The 17,221-nt window shown below is 33.2% G+C and overlaps 1 protein-coding gene across 2 annotated transcripts in view; it reads right to left on the reverse strand.

Annotated features, from left to right (window-relative positions):
* The window catches only part of UBE3C (ubiquitin protein ligase E3C), an 83,625-nt gene that overhangs the window by 47,387 nt on the left and 19,017 nt on the right, over positions 1-17,221 (reverse strand). For both annotated transcript variants that reach the window (XM_085317712.1, XM_085317711.1), the window contains exons 7-13: positions 16,475-16,628; positions 15,487-15,707; positions 14,974-15,128; positions 12,752-12,939; positions 6,824-6,910; positions 5,931-6,088; positions 4,920-5,152 (exon numbers count right to left, since the gene is read on the reverse strand). In XM_085317712.1, coding sequence (XP_085173838.1) covers positions 4,920-5,152; positions 5,931-6,088; positions 6,824-6,910; positions 12,752-12,939; positions 14,974-15,128; positions 15,487-15,707; positions 16,475-16,628 — 1,196 coding nt within the window. The remainder of the gene's footprint in view (positions 1-4,919; positions 5,153-5,930; positions 6,089-6,823; positions 6,911-12,751; positions 12,940-14,973; positions 15,129-15,486; positions 15,708-16,474; positions 16,629-17,221) is intronic.

Here is a 17,221-nt window from a genome sequence, read left to right on the forward strand (position 1 = left end):
TAAGAATGGAAGTTTTGCTTTCAATTTCAAGACAAAGGTCAACTCCCATTCCACATTAAGTAAACCTAACAGGTCAACTAATAAACAGTGGGTATTTCTGCCTGTAGTCAATGCTCCCAATTAGCTAGCTAGCATAAGATCATTTAATACATTCCTTAATGAAAAAGGCACCAGAAATTGCCTAAAGCCAACATCAACTTTGGAAAGTACAGGAGCAGGAAGAATAAGCATTCAATTGGCAACAGAACTTGACAGCAAGTGTTTCATCTCTATCGTACCTGTAAGAGTGCAGCTGCAGCTTCTGGTTGCTGCATTGACAACCTAAAGCATTTCCAGCTAAAATTGCTTCAGAAAAATCATAAGCATCTGCTTACAATATATGACACCACACACTGTGGGAATTAGCCAATTGGAAAACAAATGTAGCTATTTTTATGGATATAGCTTTACATTTGCGAAAGACATCACAGGCTCCTGTTATTGTCAATGAATATCTTGACAGTTTTTTCAAAGCTAACCAAAACCAAAAATCATCCAAAAGTAGCTACCAATATGATCAATATGATCAAAGGTACTGTACCCTCACAATTCTTGTTTCTAAACAGATCCTAATGTGGCAACTTCAGTTGTTTATACACTTGAACTTCAGTAAACTCCACCTTAAATTCTTAAAGGATCCTATGTACCAAATACAGAAAGAAAAGAGTCTCCTGAGAAAGCCTAATCCAAATGTCTGATAGTAGATTACAGAAACATCATTTCCAGAAAAAGAATGCTTAGTAAATACCTTGTGGTAGTCAGCACAAGAAGCATAAGGGGTTCTTACAGCCCTGAAAATATATGCACAGGGGTAGCTGGTTGTAACTTTCATTTGACATATGGGGAACAAGATGTTTACAACACACAGAGCAAGAGAGATTGCTTAGGACAATGTTCCAGTTAGATCTGGTACACCTTGAACCTGATCAACTTAGGAAAAGATAATCCAAAGGAAACTTAGAAAAATGCCACCCTACCTCAATCTGACATCTGTCACTGCATATATTTTTACATATTTTATATATACACACACACATCTATATTTTTTAATGAAAGCTGGAATTCATATTAATCTATGAGAACTCAAAACCAAAATTCATGTGGAGAACAAACTGTAAGCAATCATCAGTAACAGACAACTTCCATATTTTTATGATTAACTTCCATATTTATGATTAAGTGTAAGATATCAGAACAGATGCTTTTAATATCATACTGCCTCTGGCCATATTCAAAAAAAAAAAAAGAAAACATGTATATAGATCAGGTTATTGGCTCCAATTCTAAATCAGATTAGTATTTGTTTTTCAACTATATCCATTAGAAAACATGTATTTTTAATTAATACCAGATATTGGCCAACACACAAAAAAAATAAAGATTAGTTACTACTCCTCTGAAGGTACACCTTTTCAATTGTCTTACATATTGTATTATCATAGTATTATTTACAAATGAAAATATGTTAAACAAAAGTAGTAAGCCCTTTTCAACATGGAGTATAAGCATTTAAAGCCATCTAGATAAGTGGTTTAACAAATTTTTCCTTATCAGCCAAACCACAGATGATGATGATATGTACACCATTACTCCCCCACAAGCAACAAAGCAGAGCACGCCAGCTTAAATACTATGAAAGCTTAATATATTTTACTTCACAAGGAGCTCAAATTATAACCACACAGTCAGAAAATGAGAAAATAGACAAACAGAAAATTAGTTCACACATATCTGCAGAACAAGACTGGGAGGCAGGGAAATGTGCTTATCATAATTGCTAGTTGCCTTTGCAGTTTTAATATATTCCTTGACAGTTTCTTCCAGTTCAAGGAAAAAACAAACTAAGTAAATTAATATCTACTTCATCACAACCACAACTGTCATGCCTGGTTCCATGCATTCTTCTCAGAGAAGGTTAAATATGTGTGCAAGAGAGAACTAACTTAGCCCAACACTATATAAAACTTAATTAAGTGGAATCGGTGTAAGTTTAAATAACAAGCCTAAAGGAAATTACCACTGCTATGAACAGACATCTGTTTTGCAACTTAGAACTAGAGCATTTGAAAAATTAATGGAAAAGAAAACACACACAGTTTTTCCAAAGTAATCTTGCTGAAAGACAGTCTTAATGGATAAGTGTCAAGAGTAACAAAGATTTTCATAGGCCTTCTACAGGATTCTGTGTCTAAATACTAAACAAAAGACCTTTTAAGATCCAGTTTGTAAAGTAAGATCCTGAATAAAGACAGAAACAAAAAGAATGCTATTAAGGGAACCGTTTGACTATACAGGAATTTTCATCATCTTGCCCTTACAGAATTCAGTACCGCTTAGATTAGTCACTAAAGCTCTGAAAACACAGAAGAAGAGCATGAAGAGCATTCTAGTAAAATGTTTTAAAAGAGGTAAGGATGCTTTAAGAAAGCTGCATGAAATTAGGTGAGGTTGGAGTTCCTTCTACATAATTAATGGTATGGAGAACACTAGTAAGCAAAACTCAGGATTTCTTTGTAAAATTTGTCATAATTATGTATTTTATTGAAAGGAAAGTCTCATTTTAATAAATAATTTTTAAATAGAGATTTTCTTCCAAAAATATCGTAAGTGCATACAATCTACAAAGTTCAGGAAAAACAGCATCATATTATAATATTTTACAGGATTAATTCAAGATAATGAAATAATTATTTTATTTGAAAAAGTCTGTTTCATGCACTCATACCTTAAGTCCTTCTATGTAATCCGTAACAGCAACTACACTATTTCATTATATCATAAGCAAAAAAAGGGTATTCTGCTGAATAAAGACATTTTCACATGCAAATAAGCACACCTTACTGTCAGCAATCTCACCAATTTCAGTGATTTCTATATGTGGGAACACATTTTCTTAGACTCTAGTGGTACAAAAGATAAGTAAAACAAGCATGAGAAATTAAAAGTAAAGATTATAGTAAAGAACTGTGCCTTTTTCTCAGCGGACAGTGTAAAACAGCTTTAGAAGAGACAAATCTCTCACATCTTCGGCGTAGTGTAAGAAAGAAATGTTTCGTTTCCTTTGACACCTTAGACTTATGATAAATTACTTCAACTTTGTTTCTATTTTTTGTTGGAAGACATTGCTGCCGATTCATTGGCAAAAAGCAACCCTGAAGGTGTGATCAGAAAGACTCAATGCAGTAGTCTTCTTCTCAATAAAAGAAGATGAATTTTTCAGTGCTGAATTTTTAACAAGCAAAGCTTTGTTATTAGTTACATTCCTGAGTAGAACCAGAGCCTTTAAGATATCTTAAAGATTTACATTTGTAATTCAGCTAAAGAAATAAAACTGTCAGAGTACATCAAGTTTAGACAATTCCACTAAGAGTTTAGTGGAAGCCTAAGTGAGACAGAATAACTTGAGATTTAACACCTGTCTGAATAAAAGCAAAATACAATCAAGCTCATCTAAAATGCAAAAGGCTAGTAAAAAGATTGATTAAACATGATAAATTAAAGAAAATAATTGGAGGATGGTTATATTATAAATTCTATACATAAAAATTCCCCTAACAAGCTGTCTTGCTTATAAAAATAGACATACTGGGTCTTTTCACTTGTGACCTTTAAATCGAGAGTTTATTTGGCAACTTAAAGACAAGTAATTAAATTAAATTGTGCAAACATATATTAGATCAATCTTTGCAAATTACAAATTCAGTGGTGCCTTAGGACTATATTCAATGCAATCAAAACATTATCAGTTACTCTCACCGCTATTAATGCTTATGCTCATAAGTGAAATGTGTTGTAAAATCAGGCAGAATAGGCTGGATAGAGGCTATCTTAGACTTGTAGAATGAATAAGCATTCCTTAATTAGCCCATCAGGTTAAGTGCAAGCCTTAATGGTCCTTTCCTAAAGTCTAGCATGACATCTTTCTCCAAACATGGCCAAGAAGAAAGTTCCATTAGCAATATTAATACAAGCTTAGTTGATCATTTTCATTCAATTAACTTCTTTCAATTAAATAGATAGCTTGACAAAAGCAGTGATAAAAGACCTGAAGGGACAGCTGATGACTCGAACTGAACATTAGTGTGCGAGAGGTCGCCAGTATTAAACAGACTGTAAATCTAGCATTCAATTTGGAAAATGCATTTCTTCTGCTCCCACTTCTTTAATGAGCAATTTTAGCTGACTAGATGTGTTTGCTGCAGAATTTTCATGACAAGTCAAGCACTCCCCTTTTTTTCCAGCAATAGTTATATTCTTAGGTTTTTCCTGCCAATATTTTCAGCTTCCCTGAACTCATGCCATAGGCTGCTGCAGATAAAACTACTTAGAAATACATTGCAAGATACCTAGAAATATCATACAGCAAGTTTACATACGCTAAGCTTCATTCATCACCCCACTGGTATTCCATCAAGCCCAAAAAAGAGATGGACCAGCATATTCTAGTAAGACAACAACAAAACCAGTGCAGCACAGTATCAGTCTAGTAAAGCCCCTAACACTGAAGTACTTGATTAATCTTTTGATCCGAGAAGAATTTTACATGTTCATACAGTTAATCATGTTTAAGTACTTTGGTGAGCTGAAGGCCAAGTTAAAATCTATGTAACAACCTCTTTATAAAGATGATAAGCCGGAAAATGAAATTAAGATTTGTCAAAAGCAAAAACGTAAAATAATTTGTTATATTTATCAGAACTAAATTACTCTAAATATTGGCATATTTGCCAAAATCAACCTTCTAAAATCCAAATGCCCTGATAACATCTGTGATAAAACCCTAATCGTCAAAAAACTCCACCGTACCTGATCTCTCATTGTCAGCAAAGAGAAGTCTGAAAATGTTATTTTAATCTGTTCCAAAAATTTATACAACATACCTTGAATAGTTGAATCCATCTTTTTTGTTCTGTCTGTATACATTGCTGCATTTCCGTATTTTTTGTTACTCCAACACTTCTAAATGCTGCAATATACTCCTCACGAACTTCTGGTTTTGTTTCTGGGTAAGCCAACTTTATGATTCCTAAACACGCATCTCGAAGGCAGCGTGATAATATTACTAGCTCTTCTAGTGTAAAAGGCATCATTGATGATTGTCTTTGACCTACAACTACATAAAGCACAAGTTTGTTTCTTTGAACTATCACTCCTAATCATTTTGCTATTAAAAACACTTATTTCACAGAAACGCTAATATACACACAAAGTAAAGGCAGAGAAGAGAGACATCATAAAAAAGATAATGAGTATACATTTATAATTGCCATCATTTATTTTAATTGTCAGCAGCTGTAGTGATTTTAGCTACAATACTGTCCTAACTTTTTTTTTTTAATCATCTCCTGCTATGTTAACATTCAAGTTAGTCTACAGATCTAATTCAGAAGGGCTTCTCACTTCACTAACTCATTAAAAATCATCATGAATAAGATCTCCCACATCACACCCTGTAAAGCCGGGGGGTTATTAAAGTGCAGACCATTTTTTTCTAAATGCAATCATCACGAAGGAACTAGTTGACAGCTGAGCACTCAGGGGACTGTCAGTACATCAGTCCAGAAGAGCCTTCCCCACAGATGTCAGCAAATCATTGCTCAGGGAGCCCTAAAGCTGTAAATTCCAGCTGCTGAGCAGTTTCTGGCAAACTGATATGACAGCAGCATGTTTGTCTAAAGCTACCATGTCGCCATCACATGGTGAATCTCCATCTTTTAAGGAAAGCATGAGGTGGACAACAATCTTGCTTATTGACAGAGAATCACCCAGAAGCAACGGAACAGCATTAACTTTGTTAGGTGGTCCTTAAAACCTGAGGGTTCATCATGTAAGTACCCTTACACAAAAACATTTCGCAAAATTCTGCCATTTAGTAAGCTTGAAATTCTCACCTTCTATAGGATCACCAAAGAATTCATTATCATGAATAGAAATAAGTGAATGACTAAACAAAGAACTAAAAAGGTAAAAGAGAGGGATAATTCGACTAGAGTCTTCTAAAGACATTGGAGAGCCTCTTGAAATCACTTGAAGCAGTGGCACCATAGACCTTCAAATATAAAATACAAAATAAGAGGTCAATAATTAAATATTCCTTTTTTAAAGTTTTAATTCAGCATTCTAGTAGAAATATTTAGTAAAAATATTTAGTAGTAGTTATAAAACAAAATAAGGACTACTCTCTCAGTTTAATAACCATTATGTCCCATTCCCACAAAATAAATTATTCTTTATAGGTTCTTGTCACTATAGTATTTCAGTGTCTTGAAATGCATCAGCTTATATATAACTTCAGTGTCAACTCCATTACAGACTGCACATTTTTTTCTGGCTTAGAGCAGACATCTGGCATAAAGACAAATTAAATAATCTGCATGTTAGCACAGAACAACTCTGTAGATTTAATGTCTCAATTCCTAAGAGCATGCATCTGCTCCCACTAATTTCTGGACTAATCAAAGTGTTCAACAAGAAATAAAATTAAAGCACTTGGGATTTTGTGTTTATTACTGATTCTAGCAAGCAATCCAAAAACTACAAGACATCTGTATTATTTTAAACAAAAGTTTTACTTAAAAACCTGTAATTATTTACAATAGACCAGTCCCTGAAATCTTGCTAGATTTTATGAAAAACTCTCAGTGAAAAAGGAACCAAATAAAATATTAGTTTTGTTTTCAATTATCTTCCACTATCATCACCATACCACCAATTATCTCATTCCCTTTTCACTAGATGTGCTATTTTAATGCAAGCTCAGCTTCAGAAATGGTATAATACATACCCTGTTATCATTCGCGTAGTCATTGAAGATATCAAATACCAAAGATGCCTCAGAAATCTAGCATTAAAGGCTAAACTATAAAGAAGTCTGAAAGAGAAATATCAAATACATTGCATCTGTTAAACAGTGAATCCACAAAACAGTATTTCTGTAACAACTTTTATGTCAAGTTACATGAATGATTTATTTTTTTCAAGATGGGAGTCTTTATGTAAGCAATTGTGATGAAAATAAATAAATAAATAAATAAATAAATACACCATTTCACTAACTCTTCAACAAACTTCATGACACAGACCTAAACCTACACTATATCACAAAGCTAAACACACATTAAATAAACGTAACATACCTTGAACTGAGTTATTTTTCTGAGAATGTTTTTAATTCTGACACAGTAAACCACTCTAATCAGTTAATAGGCTTCTTCTGTGATTCATCTGACATTAATAAACACAATCTTAGCTAAAAGTAGTAACTACCTTAAAATTAATTTATTCAAGATGCAATTATTGTTTTATGTAGCAATTTTACATATATGTGTGTGTGTGTGTGTGTGTGTGTGTGTGTGTGTTTATATGCATATAAATACACACACACACACATTCTCTCTCTCTCTCTTTTCCTCCAAGCATCAGATATTAACACAACAATTCAGCAGGATAACATCTGTCCCGATAATTACAGTTATCTCCTTGATCTCATGATCACTGCCTATACTCATACATATTAATCCACCTGTTAACCAAAAAAGGTTTATACAACATAAGTGAAAATAAACATTTAGCTTCAAAAACCACTTATAAACAAAGCCAGCTTTAATCATATTATTTCAGACATGATTAAAGTATCTTTTTATGGAAGTGAAAAATAAAAAGTTTCCTGAAATTAAAAGATCTCCTCCAACCTTTTCTCCCCAGCAGAACACAAGATACGCAACAAACGTCACTTAAAACACGATGTCTTCTAGAAAAATAAAGTCCTTATTTTTCTGTTATTAAAATACTATATTCAGCTGGTAATCCTAAATACTACTTTCCAAGGTCTCCTAATTACTATTACAATAATAATGGTAAAATAAACACTCAAGTCTACATCTCCTCTCAGAAGTCAACAGCCTCGTAATACCAGAATTTCTCATGCTCATGTACACAAGAGGCAGGAGGCTGAGAAACGAAAGCAGAAGGGAGACTGGAAGGTCTGCCTGAGAAAACAGTACTTATTAAGGACCACGCAGACAAAGTAAAGTTTGCCAAATGGCAAAAGGAAAGGAAGCATACATTTCACTAAGAAAAAAGGTAAAATACGCAACAAATACTCAAAAACACTTAGAAAAGTTTTAAGCAGCAAATCATTTGAATATTTTAATTAAAAAAAAGATAAATTTATATACCTATACATAAAGAAAGCAGTATGCACTTCTGGGTCCTAGCTTATTGGCTGTTCAAGCCTTACAGAAGCTTTTAAAATATATTTTAAAATTAAGCTATATTTTAAGTATGTGGAATTTTAATCTTAAAACTTGAAAAAATATTCAACCTGAATTTTTTTCCTTTGTAGTTTTACTTTTCTACATTCACATTATTTTGACAATTAGGCGGAAATTATGCATTATCATTTAAGGAAGGGCTTATTAGATTAAGCTAATCTAGAACAAGGATTTCTATTTTAATGTTTAAATATCCAAATGATAGTTTAGATGTCTAAGATGAAAAATTTCTTCAGTGACCTTCAGTTCTCAACCTCATATTTGAAATGAAAAGCAATTTGGCACAGTGCCTTTGGTCTCATAGGGCTTCCAAGTAAAAACTTGTTAATTTTACAATCACCCCTGGAAATTATGTAATAGTTTTAGCAGAAATGAATAAACATTATGGACACGGAATCTATCATAGTGTAATTCATTTTTTCATTCTAGTAATATTCAGTAATAATGAAGAAAAGAAAAAAAGGACAAGCCTTAAGAATTTAGAATAATAGCCCTTGCCTGAGTTTTATCCATTTTCATTCCATAACAGTGATTCAGGCAGCCAACTGTAGCAACTGCTACATTTCATGGCTTGATTCCAGAAATTTTGAATACATTCAACTTTCTTGTTGAGACGGCTGCACTGCCCTGAAAATCAGGTTACATACACAACATATATATGGTAGAAGAAGTTACCATACAACTTGTTTTGTCATTATGAAATACACATAAAGCACGAAACAGACGATTCTGAAGTTCTGAAAATTCCGTATTGTTACCAGAGAATAAAAGTGGAACTGCAAATTAAACACACAAGGCCTAATAAACCAAGAAAAATTTTACATCACCAGATTCACCTGAAATATTATCATCGGCAGAAGAGTGAAAGTGGAAAGAAAACTGCAGCCCAAGCACTGAAATTAGCTTTCAAAGTAAAAGATAAAAAATTTTAACACAAACAAACTATGCAAGGATGATTTTGAGAAATCACCTTTAAAATTGGCTGTGTTGGAAAACAATTTCAACATTTTCAGCTTCAAATTAAAAGAAAAAAAATAAATCTAAAAATCCTAAAAAGTAAAAAAGGAAAATTCTGAGAATTAAAATAGGACAAAAATCTTTTTTGGTCATCTTCAGCCAGGTAAAGGAAAACATACGTCTGCTAAAAATGAGCATTTCCAGATAAAACTACATTAAAATGGCACAGCACATAGCAATAATTTAATGTAAACTGCAGATATGGTTCACAGATATGGTTCATACATGCCAAAGGCAAAGCATTATTAATTCACAAAGTTTAGAAATCAGTTAATGTACAGCTTGAGTGTCCATACAACCTGGACCACTTTTTCTTTTAAAGAAAAAAAATCCGCATATGTACACCCAAAATCACTAAAGAAGTCTTAGACATTTTCCTTTTTCTTTTAATATTTATATCTCAGTGGTTCATTTCCAATTATTTGTACTATTCTAAAAACAGATTAGAAGCTAAATTTTATATCCTGAGTTTTTTCCACTCCCCTCTGGTTCTTCTGCATTTTCTTGAAAATCTCACTGCATATTACCAGTTTCATTACTATGAGATCATTATGCATGGGTTTACATGATAGATTCATTAATGGATTTGCTGGTGAATTTTAATATTCAGATTTAGCACTTTAATTTGGGGAATTTTAATATTCTTCAAGTAATGAAAAGTATAAGCTCCTATTTCAATCACAAAAATAAAGCAGTCAAAACCTATGCTAGAATTAAATTCACTGCAGTAAGTTGTTAGCTATTTTAATCATACTAATTTAAATTATTACTAAATTAAATTATCTGCTCTCAAAATCAAGCATACATTGGCTATTTATTATTGGCCAGTTTCTCTCTGTAGTTATCTAAATGTTCACAAAAGCCACATGATTTATGTGTATTTGCCAGAAAGGTATTTTTGGGCACCTCTGGTTAAAAAAAAAAAAAAAAAAAAAGTGTCAAATTCCTCCTGTGCAATAGAACAGATTAAATGACCCATTAAGCTTAATTTAGCTGAGGCACCGCTACAAGTCAATTAGTTAGAGGCAAGATTTTCAGTCTAGGTCATAAATTGGGCCCAGTTTCCCACTGAGACCATTTAAGTTAATGAAGAGAATACAATAGAATGAGACAAGCTCATGCAGCCTAATAAAGGTCGCTGGTGCAGGGGCAGTGTATCCTGACACTTCCTGAGAACTGCAAGGTGTCACAGGTAAGAGATAGCACGCAAGACGCATTAAATGAACTATACCACTCCTCAGGCTGTTTCATGCTTCTGTCTCTTTAGAACTTGCATGGGACGAAGAACGCACAACAAAGCTTTAAAAAAGTGTTGTAAAAGCTTCAACTATTAAGGCTTTGAGAAAAACACACATTCGCTAAGACAGCCTTACGTAAAGCCTGAGTACCTTCACCTCACATACAAAGACAGGCTTCTCACGTTACACCAGAATATCAGTAACGTATCATCACTCAAACTGTTAAACTAAGATTAACAATTACACTGAGACACCAAGCAGACACCTAAAATAACCAAAGTCCCAGGACATGCACAGTTCATACAGCTGTTGAATTCTAAAGCCCTACTGAAGACTTGAAATCTCTGATACTAAATTATCTGCCCAAAGTATTTTGCGGAATGAGAATTTTTTAGTTATTTAAAATACATTTTTGTTGATCCAGTCTTGCAAATCTCTCTGTAATGGTAATGATAGCTACACTAAGATTCAGTTTTTCTTTTTTTCTTTCTTTTTAAGTAACACTTCAGTCAAATACTATATAACATATATCAACTTTATAGTGAAGAAATGAAAGCCCTGCCCTGTGAAGACAATGTAAGATTCTCAGCAACCTCATCATCATGAGAATTTAAACATACACCTCTCTCCTGACTTACTGAACACTATCTACAGCATGGTCTTTCTACTTTTGTGGCTGTTTTTTTTTTTGTTTGTTTGTTTGTTTTTTTTAATCTGGGTTTGCTTGCATCTTTTCCAAATTTCAACAGAATTTATTAAGAAGGACTAGTCCTACACCAGAAGTAGCTATTGGTCAGGAGGACTCATTCAAAGCAGTATACTTTTATAATAACCTATCTTTCCTGATACAAACCAACTTAAAATGTTAGATAACACATATTAGGTAATTATAACATGTAACTAGCTTGTTATCACAAACGATTAGGAAGACCTAATACGGCTTCTCAGAGGAAATAGATGCTATACTCATACAATTAAGGTTCTATGCAACTTCTTTATTCATTAAGCACCCTTTCCACACAGTTCACCAGTAAACCTCAAGTCAAAGCAGTGACGCATTTAAATTCAGTAATTACTATCGAAGGCAATGCACTACTGGCAACAATAAAACAGGCGTCCTAATTCAACTGCTGCTATGATCTTCAGGTCTCACATCCTGCTCTCATGCAATTAGTCTACAAAGAACTAATTACCCTAATCGAGCAATCACAGTTTCACTGACATCTTACTTCCTGGAAAAGCCATAAACACCACTGGGCTAAGATAGCACCTAATTAGTTTTCTGTATCACTGTTTACAATGCAGTTTGAATTGATTATGTTTACAACATTCCCTAAATACTTAGTTTACTACCAGTAACCATATACTGACTCTAAACGACTTGAACCACACAAGTTAACAGCTATAGGTCTTGGTTTGATTATAAGATAACCAAAAACCTTCTTCCACTGTTACTGACATTTTGTTTCGTAGACTTTGTAAAAGAAAACTGGTAATGAACAAGTCCAAACTTTTACCTCTATTTGTGATTCCGAACCTTTCCCCAAACAACAACAATTTCCAACAGTTAGGAACTATTTTAGTTCAAAGCAAGAGATATTCTTGTTATATACTAAAAGGCTCAAAAAACAATTTTATCCGGAGTAACCGGATTCAATGCTCAGCCAGCTGGACAGACTATGAAATCCGTATCACCAAAAATTTTAAAAAGAAGCTGGACAAACTTCTGCAAGAATGATTTAATTACACTTAATACTGTTTCTCAGAAAGACGATGGAAAAAACTGCTTCTCAAGAACCTTTGCAATGCCATTCGCATGTGATTTTCTGATCATGAACACTATTTTCTGTAACATTCAATGTGATGATAAAATACTAACTTAATTGCAACACACTAAACAAACCCAAAACAATTTTGGATTCAGTGATCAATCCAGAGAGAGCACAACGGGCAGGAAGAATAATGAACAAAAGAAATCAACTCACTGATGTATCTGGAATTCTCATTTAAATTCTAAAATTCTTATTTATTTCAGTTGATCATAGAAGACACTGTACAAAAAAAAAACAAACAAAAAAAAAAAAAAAACCCTCCACAGAGTATTTGAAACACCAAATCAAGTCTATCTAGTGCAACTTCACTTTATGTCTACTGAAGTTTTACATTATAACTACTTATACTTGCCTGACTTTTGGCACCATCATTCGGTGTTGTACCATTAGTGTGTGGCAGATTGATGCCATCAAGGTAAAGACCTCCTCACTAGCTGAATCTCTCCAAACCATATTCAGTAGAGTGTTTGTTTGTTGTTTTGTATCCAATTTCTTTAGACACTCCTCAGTTATATACTGAACTGATATTCTCCCATCACCCTGTAAACACACCAAACAAAAATCTGCTTTGTTCTTTTTAATGATAAAAAATCCCATTTCTTTAAATACTTCAGAATTTTACTAGAACATAATGTTTACTGTATGATAGTCAAAGCACGATCATATATGTGTACTCAAATATTCCTAGAAGCATCACATCTGAAAACTGATTTAAACCCTTAGATAGGCACACATTGTGGGTGGTAACAATCTTTCCACTCAAGACAGTGGAAAAGACTCCCTTTAATGCAAGCACACTCTCCTACACTTGGATGCAATACAACAAGATCATTTACTGGCATAAAATATGTGAATATTCATCTGTCCCCCAGTGACAGTAGTCAGTATATATAGAGAAACGGATATCTTCTATAAGTTCAACAGTTACAAACAATATTTCCAGATTTATAGCCCATGAGTTAACAAACAACATAAAAATTTTCAGCTACCAGTTTGCAAATACACGTGTTAGGGTAATACAAGAAATGTAAAAAGAACATCCTTAAAGGATGAAAGCTATCCAGGTATGTATCTTTAAAAGGAAGAGTTTTTTTTTTCTGCAACTTGGTTTTTGGTTGGACAGGCATGCATGAAAATATGGAATATAAAAAGAACAGAGGAAGGAGAAATGTGTATTACAATAAAATAGTATTATGTATTAAAGTCATGTATTAGATTTTCTCTAATTTATAAATTACAGTAAGCTATCTATGAACAGAAATTTATGCTTTGTTTTTACCTAACCATCTCTTAAACATCACCAATAATTTTAAATCCATAAGTAAAATCTGCCAATGTTTATATTATACAAAGGGAGGAGGGAGCGGGGATTAAATATCTGAAGTCTGACTTAAGATAGTGGATAGAAAAAAAACAGGAAATATTTTTTAATTTGGGAAATGCATTATTTACTGGACAAAGCAGCAGTTATTCATACTAATTCAGTAAATCTTTCTGGACAATGATAACATACTGCATGCAAAACATACAAGTAAAAAGCTGCATGTATTCACCCAGAGTAACAGTATGGTTCCTGATCAGAAGTTGCTCTTAATATCTGGTCTTTAAAATGTTGGATCTTTCAGACACAACAGGAAATTTAAGTAGAAATCTGGAATAGTATCTCCTAGAATAGCTGGTATGCTCTTGCTTTCAGTACTTAATCAAGAAAATGACACAAAGGCATACAAATGCCTGAGAGAAAAATCTAGTATTTCCAACTCAGTGTGGGAAAAGGAAAAATAATCATACTATGATAATTATACTATTTTTATACCAATCCAAAATATGGTGAAATTTCACACACTCCACAAGGATACACTGCACACTGCATACCTTGCGAATGGCTTTTGAGAGGTTACATAAAGGCCAGTAAGAAGCTGTTGGACTGACATCTCTCTGACTTTGGTTGTTCAAAGCCTTGATGAGAGTGTTTAACCTCATGTTTAAACTACAGTGAAAAACCCCATTTAAAACTACAGTCTCTACATTATCACAGAAATAAGGCGTCCTGCCCTCTGAGATTTTTGAGGGTAGCAAGTGTGGCTAAAAAGAGAGCTAAGGCCATAAGGTAAAGACTGAAGTTAAATATATTATATTTTTATGAGAAAAAAATGGAAATACTAAGTTGGAAGATCAGATTAGTATGTTTCACAATAACCTAGTGTCAACAGGGGCTTAAAAATATGAAGAGTAATAGTCTCTGTAAAATACAAAATCAAAGCAGAGGAGTCTTTTTTTTTTTTTTTTTTTTTAATGAAAGATGAAAGCTCTGTCCTTTGGAAGTTATACTAAGTTATACTACCCGCACTTGAAGATTCCTGACTATATTAAGAGCTTTGAGTATTTGTTTTTAAATATAAGGGATCAGTTCCAGTCACTTGCAAATAGAAGACATCTACTTTAAAGAACAAAATAGGCATTCTTCCCTCTACAAGCAGCTAGAAAAATAGCAGACTTAAAATGATCATGATTTTACCTATTTTTGCTGATGCTATAATAAAAATTCATTCAAAGAAATTCTGTACTGCTTACTGGTGTGGTTATCATTTTACTGATCTCTTCATCCTCATCTTCAGAATCACTGGTTGCATCTTGACAGTTTGTACCAGTAGTAGACACAGGCAACTGAGAAAGAAAAGTCTGAAGTACCCTCAAATACACAAGAAGTCCTTCCTCTGAAAGGGATCCTATAGCAAATGCATGGAAATAGGACCATTAGCTAGACCACACTACACTAAAGAAAAATAATACATTTTACAAGAACTTTCTGATCAAAATACAATATACTCAAGCTTCTCCAAATAGCACAAGACCTCTCCAGAAGTCCCTACCAACCTCAACCATTCTGTGATTGTCAAGTGTAAATTTTAATGAAAAGAGTAAGAAGTAAGATTAGCTAATAAAATAGATCTCTCCAACATTTGTATCTACATACTGTCTTTTCTGCTTGTCAATGAAAATTATTACATATGTATGCTTTATATAAATGTACTATACTACTCAAATACAAAAAAAACCAATGAATAGGCCATTTCACTTTCTCACCCAAATATGTTTCTCCAACAGTTAAAACAAAATAAAAAAGCCATGGGGCTCGATCACTTTTTCTTGAACATCCACTTTCTGCTAATAATAGTGCATTTAGAAAGAGTTCATAAGGGAAAATGGTCTGCACATCAGCAAGCGCTGGAATGATGAAATGGAATATTTGATCTGTAAAAGGTGCTGCCAGAAACTCCTCTGTGAAGGCTGTAAAAATCTGTTGCCTGAAATAAAGAAAAGAAATGCCTTTATAGAAAATACGAGCAGAACTACTCACAAGCATATCCATGCAATGGTTGGTCATCAATGTGCAAGGTTGAATATGTTCATCAAGAAAACCAGAATAGATGCATTCCATTAACACTGGGCCAATGAAGCGAATGTGTCAAATTTCTCAAAAATGAACGTATTATATCCTATCTCTGATGATCTTATATGTAACTTTATCTTTTAAACTTTTAATGAACTCATAGAAAATGATTCTGAAGTAAAATTTTATTGTAAAATTGATTAAAAAACTCAATCAGGGTATTTCTCCCAAAAGCCTACTTCAATACAAAACACTATCATATATGATAGAACCAAAGTTCTACCTGACTCTTCCTCCTGGTAAGCTATGACTTAGTTATTCTTCTTCATAAACCTCAATTCCTGTCACAAACTTCTTATTAACTCCAAAATGCTTTTTATCTGCCCTTGGCTATGTCTCTGCTGTCATCTACACTTCAAGTTTTTCCACCTCTACTTTCTCACACACTGTGATACATGTTATTCTCTATGATCTGTTTATTGTATTCTTCAGCATTTTATTGCTTTTTTTTTTTAACTATACCTGAAATTACATTGTTTTGCCTATGTACAATGTTACCAAAAAATCATTAGTATTGCAAATAATTCAATCTCTATCAAAAAAATAAACATCCAACAATAAAGCCCGTAACTCTGAAAATAATGAACAATTATACAAATATCTAATATTATCTTTATTTACCTTGCACCTTCTGGGCAGGAGCTATATGTAAAGTGCAATGGTTTCAGAACATTCTCCAGAAGTATTTTTGCAATAGGGACTCGAGAAACATCAGAATACTCAATACTTGATGGGAGCTTATTGTTAATTAACAAATAAAGCGACCTGTAGTAGCCTACAAATAAGAAACACCACTTTTTAAAGATAGTATTTTTTTTTTTTTACATTTATAGAACAACTTATATACATAAAATTTATAATTAAAAAAATCTTGTAATTCATTGCATGAAATTTTACTTAGGAAAATATTTTTTAAAACATAGAGAACTGTCGAAGTCACATCAGATAACTAACAGGACATACAAGCAATATCTTCGTAGACAACCTTTTATAAAATCACAGATAGATAATTGCATACAGAATCAGTTTGACTATCAAGATGGACCACTCCTGCTGATAAAGAGAATAATTTGATTTTATTTAAACAATAATTTCAGGAAAAGAGGTTCTCTTCTCCTCTAGGCAACTCTAGTAATGCTTTTGAAAGCAGATTTTCTGCCTTTTCAGACATGATGAATTTTTCCCTCTACTCCAAAGCACAACAGCATCTTACAGCCAAGAGTCCTGTTGGCAGAACGTCTCAATCCTACAAGTGCCTTGCTTTAGCAGACTGACGAACACAAGTACTATTCCCAAACAAGGCACTCTCACACAGTAATAAAATGTATTACCACCTGAACCATAAAGACAAGTATAGACTGTAACCTG

Source organism: Rhea americana, unplaced genomic scaffold, assembly GCF_003343005.1.
Source record: "Rhea americana isolate MKP2758 unplaced genomic scaffold, rheAme1 scaffold_50, whole genome shotgun sequence".
NCBI classification, from domain to species: domain Eukaryota; kingdom Metazoa; phylum Chordata; class Aves; order Rheiformes; family Rheidae; genus Rhea; species Rhea americana.